Below are 15,586 nucleotides of genomic sequence, written 5' to 3'. Positions count from 1 at the left end.
CAACAAATCTCTGTCTGCAAACCCTACAAGAACCTTCCTGAGTGGTAAACATTTACCTTTTGAGCACCAAAGCCTGGTGAACTTTATACATCTTAAATTCTGGGCACAATATAACCAGAGTACTTGGAAGAATGAGAAGTGAGACTGAACTATGAACCAAAGAACTTTACTTACATTTACACACACACACACACACACACACACATCACATACATGTGTGCTTAGAATTAGAAGGGGGTTAAGTTGGGTTTCGTTAAGTTAATAGAGATAAGTTAAAGTTTGATTCTGTTTTCAGGTTTAAGAACAACTTTTGTTTAAGTAACTACTTGTCTTGGTGAATGTCTATTGCTGCTGGATTTTGGGGTCCTTTGGGCTCATAACAGCTCCCTTAAGGTTAAAGCAATTTCATGGATCACTGCAGCTTCTCCCCAGCACCGTTAGTGTGGATCACATTAGGGACAAAGGTAATATGGTCAAAACAACTCCCAGATTGAGCTCCCAATATTGACATGAAGAGTGACAGCAGCAATCAGACCATAAAAAGCTTGAGTGCATGAAAAATAAAAGGTAATGGAGGAGGCAGGAAAATTAGTTGTAAATTTCCTAGATGGTTTTCAATTTCCTAATGATTCTCAATATTCATCAGTTAAAGTTTAATTTGCACCATGTTGATACAGGTGAAATAGAAATAAAGAGGAACCAAATAGATTTTATTACACACAAATATTACACTTCTTCATATATTCATGATTAAGCTATCAACAGCATTTATTCAAATTGAAAAGGTGATGGTCCCTTTAAACACACTGGCATCAAAGGCTTCTACATTTCCTAAATAGAGTGAAAACCATAACTTGAAGCAACCTGAAATAGCTGTCAGATCATGGCATCTGCTCAGTTTTATCATATGGGACCAAGATATGCAAGGGGAACATCAGTCTATGGCATGACTGCTTCATCTTGCTGCGTATGAACACAAAAAATTGAAGCCATTATATTAGAGCAAAAAAAAATAGTCTTACAAAACCAAATGGCGACAAAAAAACTCTCCACCAGTTTGGTGCAGAAAAAAAATGAGAATTACATCAATAAAGGTTGCTGATGCAGCGATATGACAAATTTTGAAAGTCGTATAGAAAGGGAGATAACATGGAATAGTACAAATAATGAGCAATAAAGGATCATATTTCCTTCCAAAATGCAATATTTGACACTTGTCTGGATTAAAATTGATTTTCCATTTCTCTGCTCATATTTGTAATCTATTTATCTCCAGTTGTATTCTTTACTATCCCTCAGCACTGTCCTCAACTCCATCTTTCTTTGTGTCATCTGAAAACTTACTAACCCACCACCTACTTTTTCCATCCAAGAACCATGCACATACAGCTGGACACACTGGCATCCCAATACCCATCCCTGGATAACATCCCTGGTGCAGATCTCAGAATAACACCCTGTGATAGTACAGATTCTATCACCAATGTGTATATGTACAGATGGTAGTGTAGGATGACTGTGATTGGCTGAGAGTGTAGCCACACCTACTGGCAGGTCTTAAAGGATTGCTCCTAGCCAGACCAGGTCATTCTGGACCGGTTGACCTACTTGTGATATGCTCCAGTCTTTTAGTTAATAAAATCAACAAGATCAACAAGTCTTTGGTTCTTTCGACGCACATTACACACCCCTCCACCACTATCCTGTCTTCTTGGGCAAGCCACATTCCAAATCCAATACACAATGTTATGGACATACCTTGTCACAAACTCTTCAAGGCTCACAATATTCTCCTTCTGCAAATGCCAAACAACTTCCAGTATAGGCGCTTCCTTCAACAAAAAGAGGATTTGTGCCAAAAAAAATTCATCAGAAATCAACATCTTTGTGGTGCAGACTAGCACATTAAACAAAAAATAATTCTAATTCAAATAAAACAGGAAATGCTCTTCTTTCTCATTCTATGAGCAAGAACATAGAAACAAATTTACTAAGGGTTGAGATACAAGTAACCAAGAAACTTCATTAAAAGAAGGAAACTTTGCAATAGCAAATATATCAGAGGCAAAAAAAAAAATTAGGAAGGTTTTTATTTACTCTAATTTAGTAACCTATAAAAGAGAGTCCAATTTGCACATTAGCTATTGCATTGAACATTCATTCCTTCAATTGCCAGCCGACTGAGACTGCATTGAAGATTATCCACCGAAACATATCGTAACCGCAAACCAAAATTTCTTAGACGATACTATTATGGAATGGATTTTGAATTAAATACAACTTGATGAACTAATAACAAATGATAATAAATCAGATCTTCTTCTGACCTTAGATTCACTATTGCCACAGTGGAATGCAGCTTAAGTTATGACCATCTAATGATAAACCGATGGATCCCTTTCCTTACCTTTGCTTTCCAAATCTCCTCACTGAATTGCAGTCGGCTGAGAATACTGCTGGTCAAGAGTTCTTGCAAATTCTGCAGCAGACCGGCAAGTTTACTCTGGAACAGAGAAATGAAGTCACAGTGACCAAACAGTGAAATGAAAATAAACACTTTTCAGTTTGGGAAAAAAAATCCCAATTTATTCTTCTGTTTTATGGGTTATGAGCAGTTTCTATTTTTTTGTGTAAGCCAAGGTGCACAAATGAGCCGTTGGGAAACAGTGGCAGACATTTAAAAATGTTCCCTTCCTTCTTTGATATAATTTTCTCCTCAAGTCAATCAACTTTGCACATAAATCATCAACAACTTTTGATCTAAATACACAATGCTGGAGAAACACAGCAGGTCAAACAGCATACTTTATATATCAAAAATACATAACCAACTTTTCAGGCTTGAGCCCTTCATCAAGATACGAGGCACCTGAACAAAATGGCAGGAGGGGCAGGGAAGGAGCACAGTCTCACAGGCAGGAAGCAATAGGTGGATAAGGGAGGGAGGGCTTACCAGCAAACGGGGGAGGGGGAAATGGCTCTGAGAATGGAGAGGGAAGAGGTGGAGAGCTGGAAGAAGACAGCGGGATGGAGAACAGAGAATAGGCTAGCAGAAATGGAGAAGTTGATGTTAATGCCATCCAGTTGAAGAGTGCCAAGACGGAAGATAAGGTGTTGCTCCTCCAATTGACGGGTGGCCTTGGTTTGACAAATACATGAGGCCATGGACAGCCACGTCATCATGAGAATGCAACACAGAATTGAAATGGATGCCTCTGGGAAATCCCTGTCACTGATGCGGACAGAGCAAAGGTGCTCAGCAAAACGATCTTCCACTCTGCGCCATGGATTGTGCATGATTGTTCTGGATTACCAGAGAAAATGTTTCCTTCTTAGTTATGACATCAGTTCAATTGATCCTTCTGCATCATGCCCAGTGTCAGCTCAGATGCTCCAGAAAAACTATACCCAATACTGGCTCAGTCTATCAGAGATGCTCGTTACCGGAACATTCCTTTTCATGAACTGCCGATAACCAAACTTTAACTGCTCTCACACCAAAAGAAATTCACGTACCCGTTGAACGGAATCCAACAGAACTGTATTCTTGGGTGTCACTCCAAGCTGCGTTACTTGCTGAATTTTCTCCACAGATGCTCTAGCAGACAGAAGCCCAGAGGGCAGGTCCATCAGCAAAGCTTGCTCTTGAATCAATGAGGCTGGGAAAAGACATTAGATACAGTTAGGTCATTGAATTTTTTTGTGAATGAAATACAAAACTATTTAACAAATATCAGTACCAGCGGCACAGTTAGCAGAGTGGGGGTGGAACAGTTGGTGTAGCAGTCAGCACGACGCCTTTAAAGTGCCAGCAATCAGGACCGGGGTTCGAATCCCGCGCTATCTGTAAGGATTTTGTACATTCTCCCCATGTCTGCGTGGGTTTTTGCTGGGGGCTCCAGTTTCCTTCCACCATTCAAAATGTATCGGGGATTGTAGGTTAATTGGACAACACGGACTCGTGACCCTAAATGACGTGTTACCATGCTGTATGTCTAAATTTTAAAATGTAGATAATAATGCTATTTTAAAATTGTCTCAAACAGTATCAAATAATCAACAACGTTAGCCATCGGGTTGCCATGTGGCCGAAATATCCAAGACCTCAGTCTGAGATAAGTGAACGCTCTTCACTGACAATGACTGGTGGATTTAAGACAGTATGCTTGACAGAGGATTGATTACACAATGACATTTTAAAATCCTTACATTAAGGATTCAGAGCTAAAATAAAGTGGGATCAGAACCCCTCTTGTCACAGGAATTTCAATAATCATACTAAAAACACAATATTGGAGAAACTCAGCAGGTGACACAGTGTACTTTATGCAGCAAAGATGAAAATACATAACCCTTTCAGGCTTGAGCCCTTCATCAAGGTATAGAAAAATACCCGAACAAAAAGGTAAGAGGGAGAGATGGGGAGGAGCATGGTCCCAAAGGCAGGAGCTAATAGGTGGAGAAGGGAGGGAGGGCACAGCAGCAAGGGAAGGAGGGATGGCTAGGTAAATAGAGAGGGAAGGGGTGGAGTGCTGAGGGAAAGAAGATAAGGGGGAGGGAAAGGAGGGAGAATGGATAGTAGGCTAGAAGAAAATGGAGAAGTCAATATTAATGCTATTCAGCTGGTGAATGCCCAAACAGAAAATTAGGTGTTGTTCCTCCAATTTACAGGTGGTCTTGGTGGGATAGTACATGAACCCATGGATAGACATTCAAGTATGGGAATGGGACACAGAATTGAAATGGTTGGCTACTGGGAGGTCCCTGATGTGGACAAAGGTCTGCACCTAGTCTCTCCGGTATAGAGACAGACACAAAGGGAGCACTGGATACAGTAGATCACTCCTGTGTATACACAAGTGTTCCTTCACTGGAAAGGCCTGTTTAGAGCACCAAACTAGGTTGAGGGGGAGGTGTGGGCACATGTGGAACTTCACAGGGGAAGGTGTCTGAGGGGGGTGGGGAGGGATGAAAGCACGAGGGAGTCACAGAGGGATCAGTCCATACGGAAGACAAGAGTAGGGAAGTGAAGGGAGAATGTGTCTGGTAGAGGGATCACGTTGTAAGTGCAGTAAATTTCAGAGGATAATGTGTTGGATGTAGAGGCTGATGGGTGGGTAGGTAAGGACAAGGGCTATATTTTACGTGGGATTTTATTTTGCAATCACTTGTTTTTGCTGACTGTGCTTTCCATAAATACCATACCGTTGCTAAATGTAAACAATTGCCAGAGAAGCCTTACATTAAATTATTAGGAGAGATAAAAAGAAAAACTTTCTATCAGCAATTATATAATAAACTTACCCATAAATGAACCCCTGGCAGGAGCATTATGATCACCAGAGTTAACATCATTATGATCAGATAAACGATTGCTCTCTGATGCAGTAACCTGCAAAGAAAATTATTTGTTAATTTTAAAATGGAACTAATAATCGGAGAAACACAAACTACAGGAGCCGGAATCTTGTGTGGCAGTGTCTTTGGTTCATTGATCATCGAAGAATCTGATGGCAGCGGGGAAGAATATGTCCCTATGCCATTGAGTTCTCTCTGTTACCATCTCTTTCCAGATTGTCTCAGAGAGAAGAGAACATGGCCTGAGTTGCGGGGATTCTTGTGGATAGAAGCTGCTTTCTTAAGACACCACCTCGATGGAGTGAAATCTGGTGCCCATGTTGTTGCAGGCCAAGTTAACCACCCTCTGGAGCTTTTTCTTGTCCTGAGCATTGGCACATCAATACCAGTGATGCATCCAGCCAGAATGCTCTCTATAATACACCTGAAGAAGTTTGAATCTTTGGTGCCGTACTGAATCTCCTTAAATACCTCACAAAGAATAGCCACTGTTAAGCCTTCTTTGCAATTGCGTCGACGTGGAGGCTGAAGGACAGATCCCCAGAGATGCTGACAACCAGGAATTTGAAGTTCTTGACCCTGTCCACAATTGAGCCCTCGAGGAGGATTGGATCATGTTCTCCTGACCTCCTCCTGAAGTGCACAATAATCTTCTTGGTTTTGCTAACGTTGAGTGCAAGGCTGTTGGTGTAACACCATTCAACGAGCTGATCTACCTCCTTCCTGTTCGCTTCCTCTTTGTCGAATGTGATTCTGCCATCAACCATGGTGTCATCTGCAAATTTGTAGATAGCTTTGGATTTGTGCTTGGCCTGTGAATATTGTGATTAGAGGAGTGGACTAAGCACACATCCTTGAGGTGCAGCTTTGTTGATAGTCAGTAAGGAGGAGATGTTGTTGCCAATTTGAACTGACTGTGGTCTTCCACGAGGAAGGTGAAGCTCTAGTTGCAGGGATGGTGGTGCAGAGACCCAGAGTTTGAAGCTTGTTGACGAGCACTGAGGGAATAATGGCATGAGCTGCAGTCTATGAAGAGCAACTGTATATATAACTTGCTGTTTTTGAGATTATCCAGAGCTGAGTGGAGAGCTAGTGATATTGCATCTGCTGTGGAGTAATTGTGACGTTAGGTGAATTGCAGTGGGTCAAGATCTCTGCTTAGATAAGTGTTAATTCTGCCATGATCAACCTCTCAACAGTAGATGATATTCGTTGAGGCGGCTCACTTTGCTCTTGGGCACCAGGATGATTGATGCCCTTTTAAAAAAAAGCAGGTGGGAACCTCTGACTGTAGCAATGAGAAGTGGAAACTATCCGAAGGTTTCCAAAGCAGAGTCTATTACCTCAAGGAGAAGGTCACCAAAGTTTTGATGATGTCTCATAAACCGAATCACATTTTCTTGCAGAAGATCTGAAGGACATCGCTGTCGCTGCTTGCGGGATCTTGAACCTGAAGAAAAAAGATAGTGAAATCACCAAATGTCACTTAATGACAACACCAATAAATAAGAGTGCAAGACAATTAAAACAATTTGAGTGAGACAGATTATCCAATAGTTGATTATTTAAAAAAAAAATACAATACAAATAGTTGATTCCTGTGCTCGCTTCATTGCCCATGAATCCCAGTGAGGTTGCCCACTTTTGAAGACATCCATTTGTTAATTTGAATTAGAATTTATTGATTTATATGCCATGAACATCTCACGAAATTTGTTGTTTTGCGTCAGCGTTAGTGTCAATTTTGCTACAAATTACATTTTAAAATAAATAAATTAGTGTAAAAGAGAATGTGATGTAGTGTCTGTGGTTCATTGTCCATTCAGAAATCTGACGGCAGAGGGGAAGAAGATGTTTTTGTGACGATGGGCGTTTGTGGAGGGCATGGTCTGGATGGTGAGGGTCCTTGAGACAGTCTCTTGTAGATGTCCTCAATGGAGTGAGGACTAATGCTCATGTGGCGCTGGTCAAATTCACAACTCGCTGTAGTTTTTTTTCCTGTCCCATGCATTGGCACCTCCATATCAAACAGTGGTGCAGCCAGTCAGAATGCAGGAGACCTCAATACACCTGTAAAAATTTACGTCTTTGGTGACATACCAAATTTTCTCAAACAGCTCACAAGTATAGCCGCTGGCAACCCTTCTTCACGATTGTATCAACATGGAGGCCTCAGGACAGATCTTCAGAGATGTTGACACCCAGGAATTTGAAGTTCTTAACCCTTTCCACTGGCGATCCCTCATTGAAGTCTGATTCATTTTCTCAGATTTCCCCCTCCTAAAGTCCACAATTAACATTTAATGCAAGGTTGTTGTAACACCACTCAACTAGCTGATCTATCTCCCTCCTGTATGCTTTCTCATTGCCGCCTGTGATTCTGCCAATTACCGTGGAGTCAACAGCAAATTTGTAGATGGCATTTGAATTGTGCCTGGCCACAGTGTTATAGGCATACAGTGAGTAGAGCAATGGGCTAAACACGAAACCAGTGCTGATGGTCAGTGAGGAGACAATGTTTCCCATTTGTACTGATTGTGGTCTTCCAATCAGGAAGTCAAGGATTGAGTTGCAGAGGGGTTGCAGGTGTCCAGGTTTTGGAATTTGTTGTTTTTTTTTTGGAATTTGGAATTTTAGAATGGTGTTGAAAGCTGAGCTGTAGTCAATGAAGAGTAGCCTGATGTTTATGTTGCTGTTGACCAGGTGATCAGAGCTGAGTGGAGAACCAGTGAAATTGCATCTGCTGTGGAGCAATTGTGACAGTAGGCAAATTGCAGTGGGTCCAGATCTTTACTTAGGTACAAGTTAGTTCTGGACATGACAAACATCTCAAAGCATGACAAAACATCACAGTAGATGTGAGTACTATTGGACAATAGCAGTGATCAAATGTATTGACTCCTCTTGTTCCACAGGTAACCTTGGTGAGTTTGTTAGAAACTTCTTCACGGTTGTCTGGTTGAAGTTCCCGACAATGATCTGGTAAGATCAGAGTGTACTGTCTCAATCCCTCCAGTGTTAGCCTGGGGCAGAATGTGTGCAACAACCAGGATGATGGCAATGAACTCCCTTGACAAATAGAATGGACAACACATGATCGGCAGATGTTCCAAACTGGGGGAGGACTGTCACAGCCAATTACTATTAAAACAAAATGACTCTACAAATCATAATTAAGCAAATATTTAAAATGTAATATTTGATTCTGAATATATATATATAAACACAATTAACAAGAATTTGAGTCATGAATACAGTAATTATTAACAAACTATCACAATATTTCCAGTTGTCAGGTATTATTTATGCAACTAGTATTATTTAAACAATTAGTATTAGAATTTCATAATCTTTCAAGTTATATTGTGCTGTTTATTTTAATTGCCAGTTTAAATAGCTATTTGTACAAGTCAACATTGTTTAAATTTGAACTGTGGGTTTGAAGAGAATGTGAAAATGTGGCATTGTCCTTGAACAATAAAGTGGATTGCATTTCTAATTATTTTTCTTGATCTCTGTCATTTTATAGCCAATAAAATCATTTGAGATGTAGTTAGTTGTTTTGTGATACAATTTCTCAGGAAGGTCCCATAAACAATGTTGAATCTCAGCAATGTGATTGGACTCGAGCATAAATCTTGGTGAGTGCAGTTCAGAGGGTCTTTGACCTGAAATCTGAAGCCCCCCATCTTTCTTTACACACATACTGCCTGTGCGATACCCTGAGCTTTTATTTCAAGATTTGCTTTTTTATTTCAGATTTCTAGCATTTTGATTTTTCAAGGGGAAGTCCACAGTCTTTTCATTGAAGTATTTGGAAAATTTTTAAATTCCATTCACAAGGCAGTTGGAATATTATAAACTCAGAGCTTTACAGCAGGGTCCTATATCCCAACTTGTTGATGCCGAACAAGTTGTCTACTCAGCCTGGAGTCATTTTGTCTGCATTTGCCCTGTATCCACTGAACCTTGCACCTGTCCAAATATCTTTTAAACAGTACAGTTGTACCCAACTCTACCACTTTCTCTGGCAGCTCGTTCCAACAACACATCACCCTCTTTGTGGAAAAATGTGCCCCTCAGGTTTCTTTTAAATTTTTCTTCCCTCACCTTAAATCTATGGCCTGGTTCAGGTTTCTTTATTGTCAAATATGCAAGAGGCAAAATCTGTTTACTTTTGTTTGTCCATAAAGGTGCACGAAGAGGCGCCACTAGTCCCACGCCCTACCAAGAGGAGAAAGAGAAGCAAGAGTTTCTTGCAATAAAGAGTATATGCGGATCACACCACCACCTCCACCACTGTCTCCTGAGCCCCAGCACCAAGTTACACTCCTTGGCCCCTGGTTCTGAACTGTGCTTGCCATCAGCATTATCAAATTTCCTGGTCCTGATACCTGGTTCCCAACAGTTTGATGTGAGTCCTTCAGCTGTCGAACCCCTTGCTGGCTGCTGCTGTGGTCTCCTACCCTGTTTTCCAAGGTTTTGCCTTTTCAGTGGTTTGGTGATTCCCATTCTGGTGCCCTGTACTGGTCCACTTCTCCCCCAGAGCCCAGACACCTTGCAATCTGGGCTCTTGCATGGGCACCATCACCTTGGGCAGCAATCTCCATGGGTTTGCCAAATGTTTAAAATATTGCCACTGGCCAAGTGAACTTTTATGGAGTCATTGGGCATAACAGGGCAGAAGGACTGCACCAGTAGCAGTGCTACTGTTATTGCAGCTATGCCACTATTTTTTTGTTTTAAGATCCTATGCCCTGCATTATTTTATAAGTCTCCATAATGCCCCTCCTCAGCCTCCTGCTCTCCAGGGAGAAGTCCCAGCCTATCCAGTCTCTCATAAAATTAAAGGCTGCCAGTCCTAGTAACATTATTGTGAATCTTTTCTACATCGTTTCTTGCTTAATGATATCTTTCTAAAAGTTGGTGACCAGACTCCAAGTGTGGCCCACCAACAACTAGTACAGATATAACATGACATCTTTGTTCCTGTGCTCAGTGGTCTGTCTGATGAATGCAAACATGCCAAAAGCCTTCACCATTCTGTCTATCTGTGTTGCCTCTTTCAGGGTACTATGTACCTCTACCCTCAAGACCCTTTGTTTCACAAAAATTTCAAAGGGACCACCACTGTCCTGCCTGGTTTAACCTATTAAAGTGCCATAACTCACTCTTATCCAAGTTACATTCCATCTGCCATTCCTTGACCTACTCTCCCAGTTCATCTAGATCAGGGGTGTCAAACTCAAATTCACAGAGGGCCAAAATTAAAAACTTGGACTAAGTCGTGGGCCAAACTAAATATTTATTGAAAATTTTCAACAACATTTGCATGTTTTCTCTTCTTTCAACATATGTAATGTTAAACTTTTTCTTATTAAAATAAATGCTTAATAATAGTTTTGGTTAAACTCTTTCCAGAAGAAGCATTAACAAATGAGAAATAAAATATTCAATAAATAATATTTCTCTGTAGCCTTTCTTCTTTGGCTTGGCTTCGCGGATGAAGATTTATGGAGGGGGTAAAAAGTCCACGTCAGCTGCAGGCTCGTTTGTGGCTGACCAGTCCGATGCGGGACAGGCAGACACAATTGCAGCGGTTGCAAGGGAAAATTGGTTGGTTGGGGTTGGGTGTTGGGTTTTTCCTCCTTTGCCTTTTGTCAGTGAGGTGGGCTCTGCGGTCTTCTTCAAAGGAGGCTGCTGCCCGCCAAACTGTGAGGCGCCAAGATGCACGGTTTGAGGCGTTATCAGCCCACTGGCGGTGGTCAATGTGGCAGGCACCAAGAGATTTCTTTAGGCAGTCCTTGTACCTTTTCTTTGGTGCACCTCTGTCACGGTGGCCAGTGGAGAGCTCGCCATATAATACGATCTTGGGAAGGCGATGGTCCTCCATTCTGGAGACGTGACCCATCCAGCGCAGCTGGATCTTCAGCAGCGTGGACTCGATGCTGTCGACCTCTGCCATCTCGAGTACCTCGACGTTAGGGGTGTGAGCGCTCCAATGGATGTTGAGGATGGAGCGGAGACAACGCTGGTGGAAGCGTTCTAGGAGCCGTAGGTGGTGCCGGTAGAGGACCCATGATTCGGAGCCGAACAGGAGTGTGGGTATGACAACGGCTCTGTATACGCTTATCTTTGTGAGGTTTTTCAGTTGGTTGTTTTTCCAGACTCTTTTGTGTAGTCTTCCAAAGGCGCTATTTGCCTTGGCGAGTGACCTCTGTAGCCTTTAAGCTCCTTTTAAATGTATCTTTTTTCATAAGCCAACAAGTCAAAAAATAACAACTTGCTTCAATGACAAACAGGTTTGTCTTTTTAAATGATGAACATATAGTCTGCCTCCCACCTGTCTTGAGAGATCCTGTTTTGTCTTTCGTTTGGCCATTTTTCGTAAGGGGTTTATTATGTGTGAGTTTGGCGACAGGTCGCAGATGTTAATGAAAGTAAAGAGAGGAGGTGGGGGCGATTAGCGGGCTGACGCCAATGCATTTGCAAAGCATTCTGGGATTTGTAGTATTAGCTGTGCATGCGCTATACTGGCGCGGCGGCCAGCGGGCCAGCTCTAATACATATTTGATATAATTATATCACGGGCCAAATTTGGCCCGCGGGCCTGAGTTTGACATGTGTGATCTAGATCCTGTTGTCATCCAAGTGTAATGACCCAAACAAAAGATACTTGAGTTAACAACTATCTTGGTACCAAAAGAAAGGTGCTATTTAGATTTTTATATTTACCTCTAGGTAAATCCCACATCTTCCCGATTTAGAGGCAAGTGTAATACATTTTGGAAACTCCATTGTCACATGGGGAGAGCTGAAAAATTGACAGCCCTAGAGTTACAAATATATTGTTCCCTGAAGGTGAAGCCACAGGGAGGCAAGATGGTGAAGAAAGAAGGTGGCACTGAGTACCAGAGTTGTTGCACCTGGACAAGCTGTTGTGGAGATCACACCTGGAATTCTAAGTGCAGTTCCAGTGGCCATACCAGATCAAGAACAGGATAAAACTAGAGCAGGTGAAGATTCATGTTTGATGCCAAGACTGGAGAGCTGGAGTTAAAAGGTGAGTCCAGGATTGTTTCCCCTGGAGCAAGGAAGGTTGGGGGGGGGGGTTTAAAAAAAAAATCACAAGGCATAAATAATATTGCTGCAGCTCTGAGAACTGGAGGGTTAAGGTAAGAGGGGAAAGCTTAAAAGGGACCTGAGGAATGAGCTGTCAGAAGTTGAACTGTTCTGTTTGCCATTTTGTTTGGTACCTTGCATTTCTTTCTTTGCACTGAACTTAGGTGCTTTCCGACTTGCTTCATACTTTAGATGCAAAAAATAAGAGTTTGTTAGCTTCGCCCAACAAACCTTGCCGAGCAACACTGAGTAAAGTGTGTTGCCCTAATCCAGCCGCGAACTTAATTCAGGACAAACTCACCCAGCAACTGCGAGAACGTTTTCCTCCGAGTGGGAGTGCGGGACATGGCGGCCTTCGGAGGCCGAAACACCCTTAACTTTAGCCCCGGACCACTCCACTCGTCGCAGCTCCCAGCCCCATTGCTCCAAGCGTGGCCTGGCGAGAGGGACCACGGCTCGTCGCGTTAACCGGCCGACGGAGCGGAAGTCCCGCGCTGCGCTGCCATTGGCGGCTCCTTCACCGGACGTCGTCGCTGATTTGCGGGGTCCTCTTGATTGACGGGTCTCAGAAGCCGCCTCCGTCTCACTGGGTGCTTGTGGTGGCCGCTCTCAATTCGCTTGGTCAGGCTCACTTTAAAACCGAAGTGAATAGAGTTCCCAGGCGTTGGAGAACAACGGAAGTATTACAGAAAGTGAGTTGCATTTTACTTTTTTTGGGGGGGGGAAGGACACACAAATGCTGGAGAAACTCAGCCTTTCGATAGCAAAGGGAGAGATACATCACCAAAGTTTTGGGCTTGAGCCCTTCCTCAAGGTGGGGTGGGGTGGGGTGGGGTGGGGGTCAGGCCTGGCTGGACCTGCTGAGTTTCTCCAACATGTGTGTGTGTGTGTTTTTCCCCCCACTGTCTGCATTTTACTGTTAAGAATTTTGCAAATGTAGTTGGGTTTGATATTTTCCACAATAAAGAGTGGATTTTGATTCCATTCAGTTGATCCCAGCAAAAATGTTCATGTGTAATATCAATGGGAGGTTTGGTTGAACTGCATCAGTAGTCCATTTGTGGAAGAATAGTTACCTGTCCAGAGTTTTTTTGGGGGGGAAGGACACAGAAATGCTGGAGAAACTCAGCTTTTTGATAGCAAAGGGAGAGATACATCACCAAAGTTTTGGGCTTGAGCCCTTCCTCAAGGTGGGGGGGGGGGGGCGCTGGCTGGACCTGCTGAGTTTCTCCAACATGTGTGTGTGTGTTTTTTTCCCCCCACTGTCTGCATTTTACTGTTAAGAATTTTGCAAATGTAGTTGGGTTTGATATTTTCCACAATAAAGAGTGGATTTGGATTCCATTCAGTTGATCCCAGCAAAAATGTTCATGTGTAATATCAATGGGAGGTTTGGTTGAACTGCATCAGTAGTCCATTTGTGGAAGAATAGTTACCTGTCCAGAGTTTTTTGTGGGGGGGTGGGGGGAAGGACACACAAATGCTGGAGAAACTCAGCCTTTCGATAGCAAAGGGAGAGATACATCACCAAAGTTTTGGGCTTGAGCCCTTCCTCAAGGTGGTGGGGGGGGGGGCTGGCTGGACCTGCTGAGTTTCTCCAACGTGTGTGTGTGTTTTTTTCCCCCCACTGTCTGCATTTTACTGTTAAGAATTTTGCAAATGTAGTTGGGTTTGATATTTTCCACAATAAAGAGTGGATTTGGATTCCATTCAGTTGATCCCAGCAAAAATGTTTATGTGTAATATCAATGGGAGGTTTGGTTGAACTGCATCAGTAGTCCATTCGTGGAAGAATAGTTACCTGTCCAGAGTTTTTTTTAATGAAACTTAGTTTTAAATCACTTCATCAAAGTATCCCGTTTAATCTTATTTTAACAAATTTCAGGCCGACAAAATAATGGGGGCAGCCAAACTGGCTGACTGGGTTTTGTCTTGGGGAGAGAACCATACAAAATGAATTGTTAGTGGTATTTTACTAAATGGTCATCTATGCAGATTTCCCCAAAATAAATCAAACCAAGAATTCATGAGAAACTGGGGAAAGAAAGAAGGACAAGAGCAAGCCTTTGGAATTTAAAGACAACAGTAAAGTATAAGGATATTTGAAATACACAGAACTGAGCCTATATGGCTATTCAATAATCAAATATTGTATAATCAGCCTCACTTTCCTTATACTAGCAATCTCTCTTTCTGCCCTCGCCCCCCCCCCCCCCATCTCTTTCTCTTGTCTGTAGTCCTCTGGATGAGGTAATTATGAATTGTTTACCCTAGATGAAGGAATGACAACATATGGCTGGTAATTTTACAATTCTCCAAGTTTTACTACTTCTGACACTTTGTCTAATGACTGAACTGGATTCCCTGAGTGGCTTAGACATATTCTTAATGCAAGTGTAAAAGCTTATAAGGATATCACTTGTCTTAAGAAGTTAGAATAATCTCATACAGGTCTGCAAAGGTTTCATGCTGCCACTATACTAATGGTGTCCTATTGAATCCAATACAGTTGCTGGAGAAGTTATTCATATGTTAAATTGTGTCCTGTTGAAATGCCCCATAGACAGAACAAGACATTGAGCTAATTATCTTGAAATTGACATAGATTGTCAGGTGGAGACAACATTGATGCTACACTACCAGAGATCACACGAGGAATGTCAGGATACTTTTGCCACAATGGTCAAACGAACAGCATCATTCTTCCAATGGAACAAATTAACATCTTATAATTAACCTGGAAACCAATGCAACCCGATGTAACTTGCGAGACTCTTATCAAAGGATCGAAACTCTGAGACCATTTTCAGGCTGAAAATTCATTTCTTCTTGTGTGACATAAATCATTTCCATCCATTTGTATTTGGATGGAAAGCCCATCAAACAAAGCATGTGAATAACTTGCCTGTAATGTTGTGTACAGCGAATATGCAGAAATATGGTTTAAAAAGGGTACCCTTGCTGCCTGTTCAATACAGAACGAGAGTCAGAACTGAACTCGTGTCTTGTTCCTGCTGGTGTAATAATTGTGTGACCGTTGTTGAATTTTCCATGGTTCTGTGGTTTTCTATTTTAGTGCGGCCACACTTTTAACACCAGTGCTTGT

The 15,586-nt window shown here is 42.1% G+C and overlaps 2 protein-coding genes across 4 annotated transcripts in view; one reads left to right on the top strand and one right to left on the bottom strand.

Moving 5' to 3' along the window:
• The window catches only part of LOC138744955 (Fanconi anemia group A protein-like), a 77,257-nt gene extending 64,277 nt beyond the window's left edge, over positions 1-12,980 (bottom strand). For 2 of the 3 annotated variants that reach the window (XR_011345895.1, XM_069901869.1), the window contains exons 1-6: positions 12,782-12,980; positions 6,702-6,808; positions 5,305-5,392; positions 3,517-3,659; positions 2,408-2,503; positions 1,759-1,832 (exon numbers count right to left, since the gene is read on the bottom strand). Coding sequence is in view for 2 of the 3 variants with exons in the window: in XM_069901869.1 (XP_069757970.1) it covers positions 1,759-1,832; positions 2,408-2,503; positions 3,517-3,659; positions 5,305-5,392; positions 6,702-6,808; positions 12,782-12,827 (554 nt within the window). In the remaining variant the exon portion in view is untranslated. The remainder of the gene's footprint in view (positions 1-1,758; positions 1,833-2,407; positions 2,504-3,516; positions 3,660-5,304; positions 5,393-6,701; positions 6,809-12,781) is intronic. The other variant, XM_069901867.1, reaches the window with a different exon arrangement.
• Positions 12,981-13,155: 175 nt separating this feature from the next.
• The window catches only part of spire2 (spire-type actin nucleation factor 2), a 73,327-nt gene continuing 70,896 nt past the window's right edge, over positions 13,156-15,586 (top strand). Inside the window, exon 1 of the mRNA XM_069901866.1 lies at positions 13,156-13,172. The gene's annotated coding sequence lies outside the window, so the exon portion shown is untranslated. The remainder of the gene's footprint in view (positions 13,173-15,586) is intronic.

This window comes from Narcine bancroftii, chromosome 10 (genome assembly GCF_036971445.1).
Source record: "Narcine bancroftii isolate sNarBan1 chromosome 10, sNarBan1.hap1, whole genome shotgun sequence".
In the NCBI taxonomy this organism is placed as follows: Eukaryota; Metazoa; Chordata; class Chondrichthyes; order Torpediniformes; family Narcinidae; genus Narcine; species Narcine bancroftii.
Note: the sequence above shows the minus strand (reverse complement) of the source record. Positions and strands in the feature narration are given on the sequence as shown.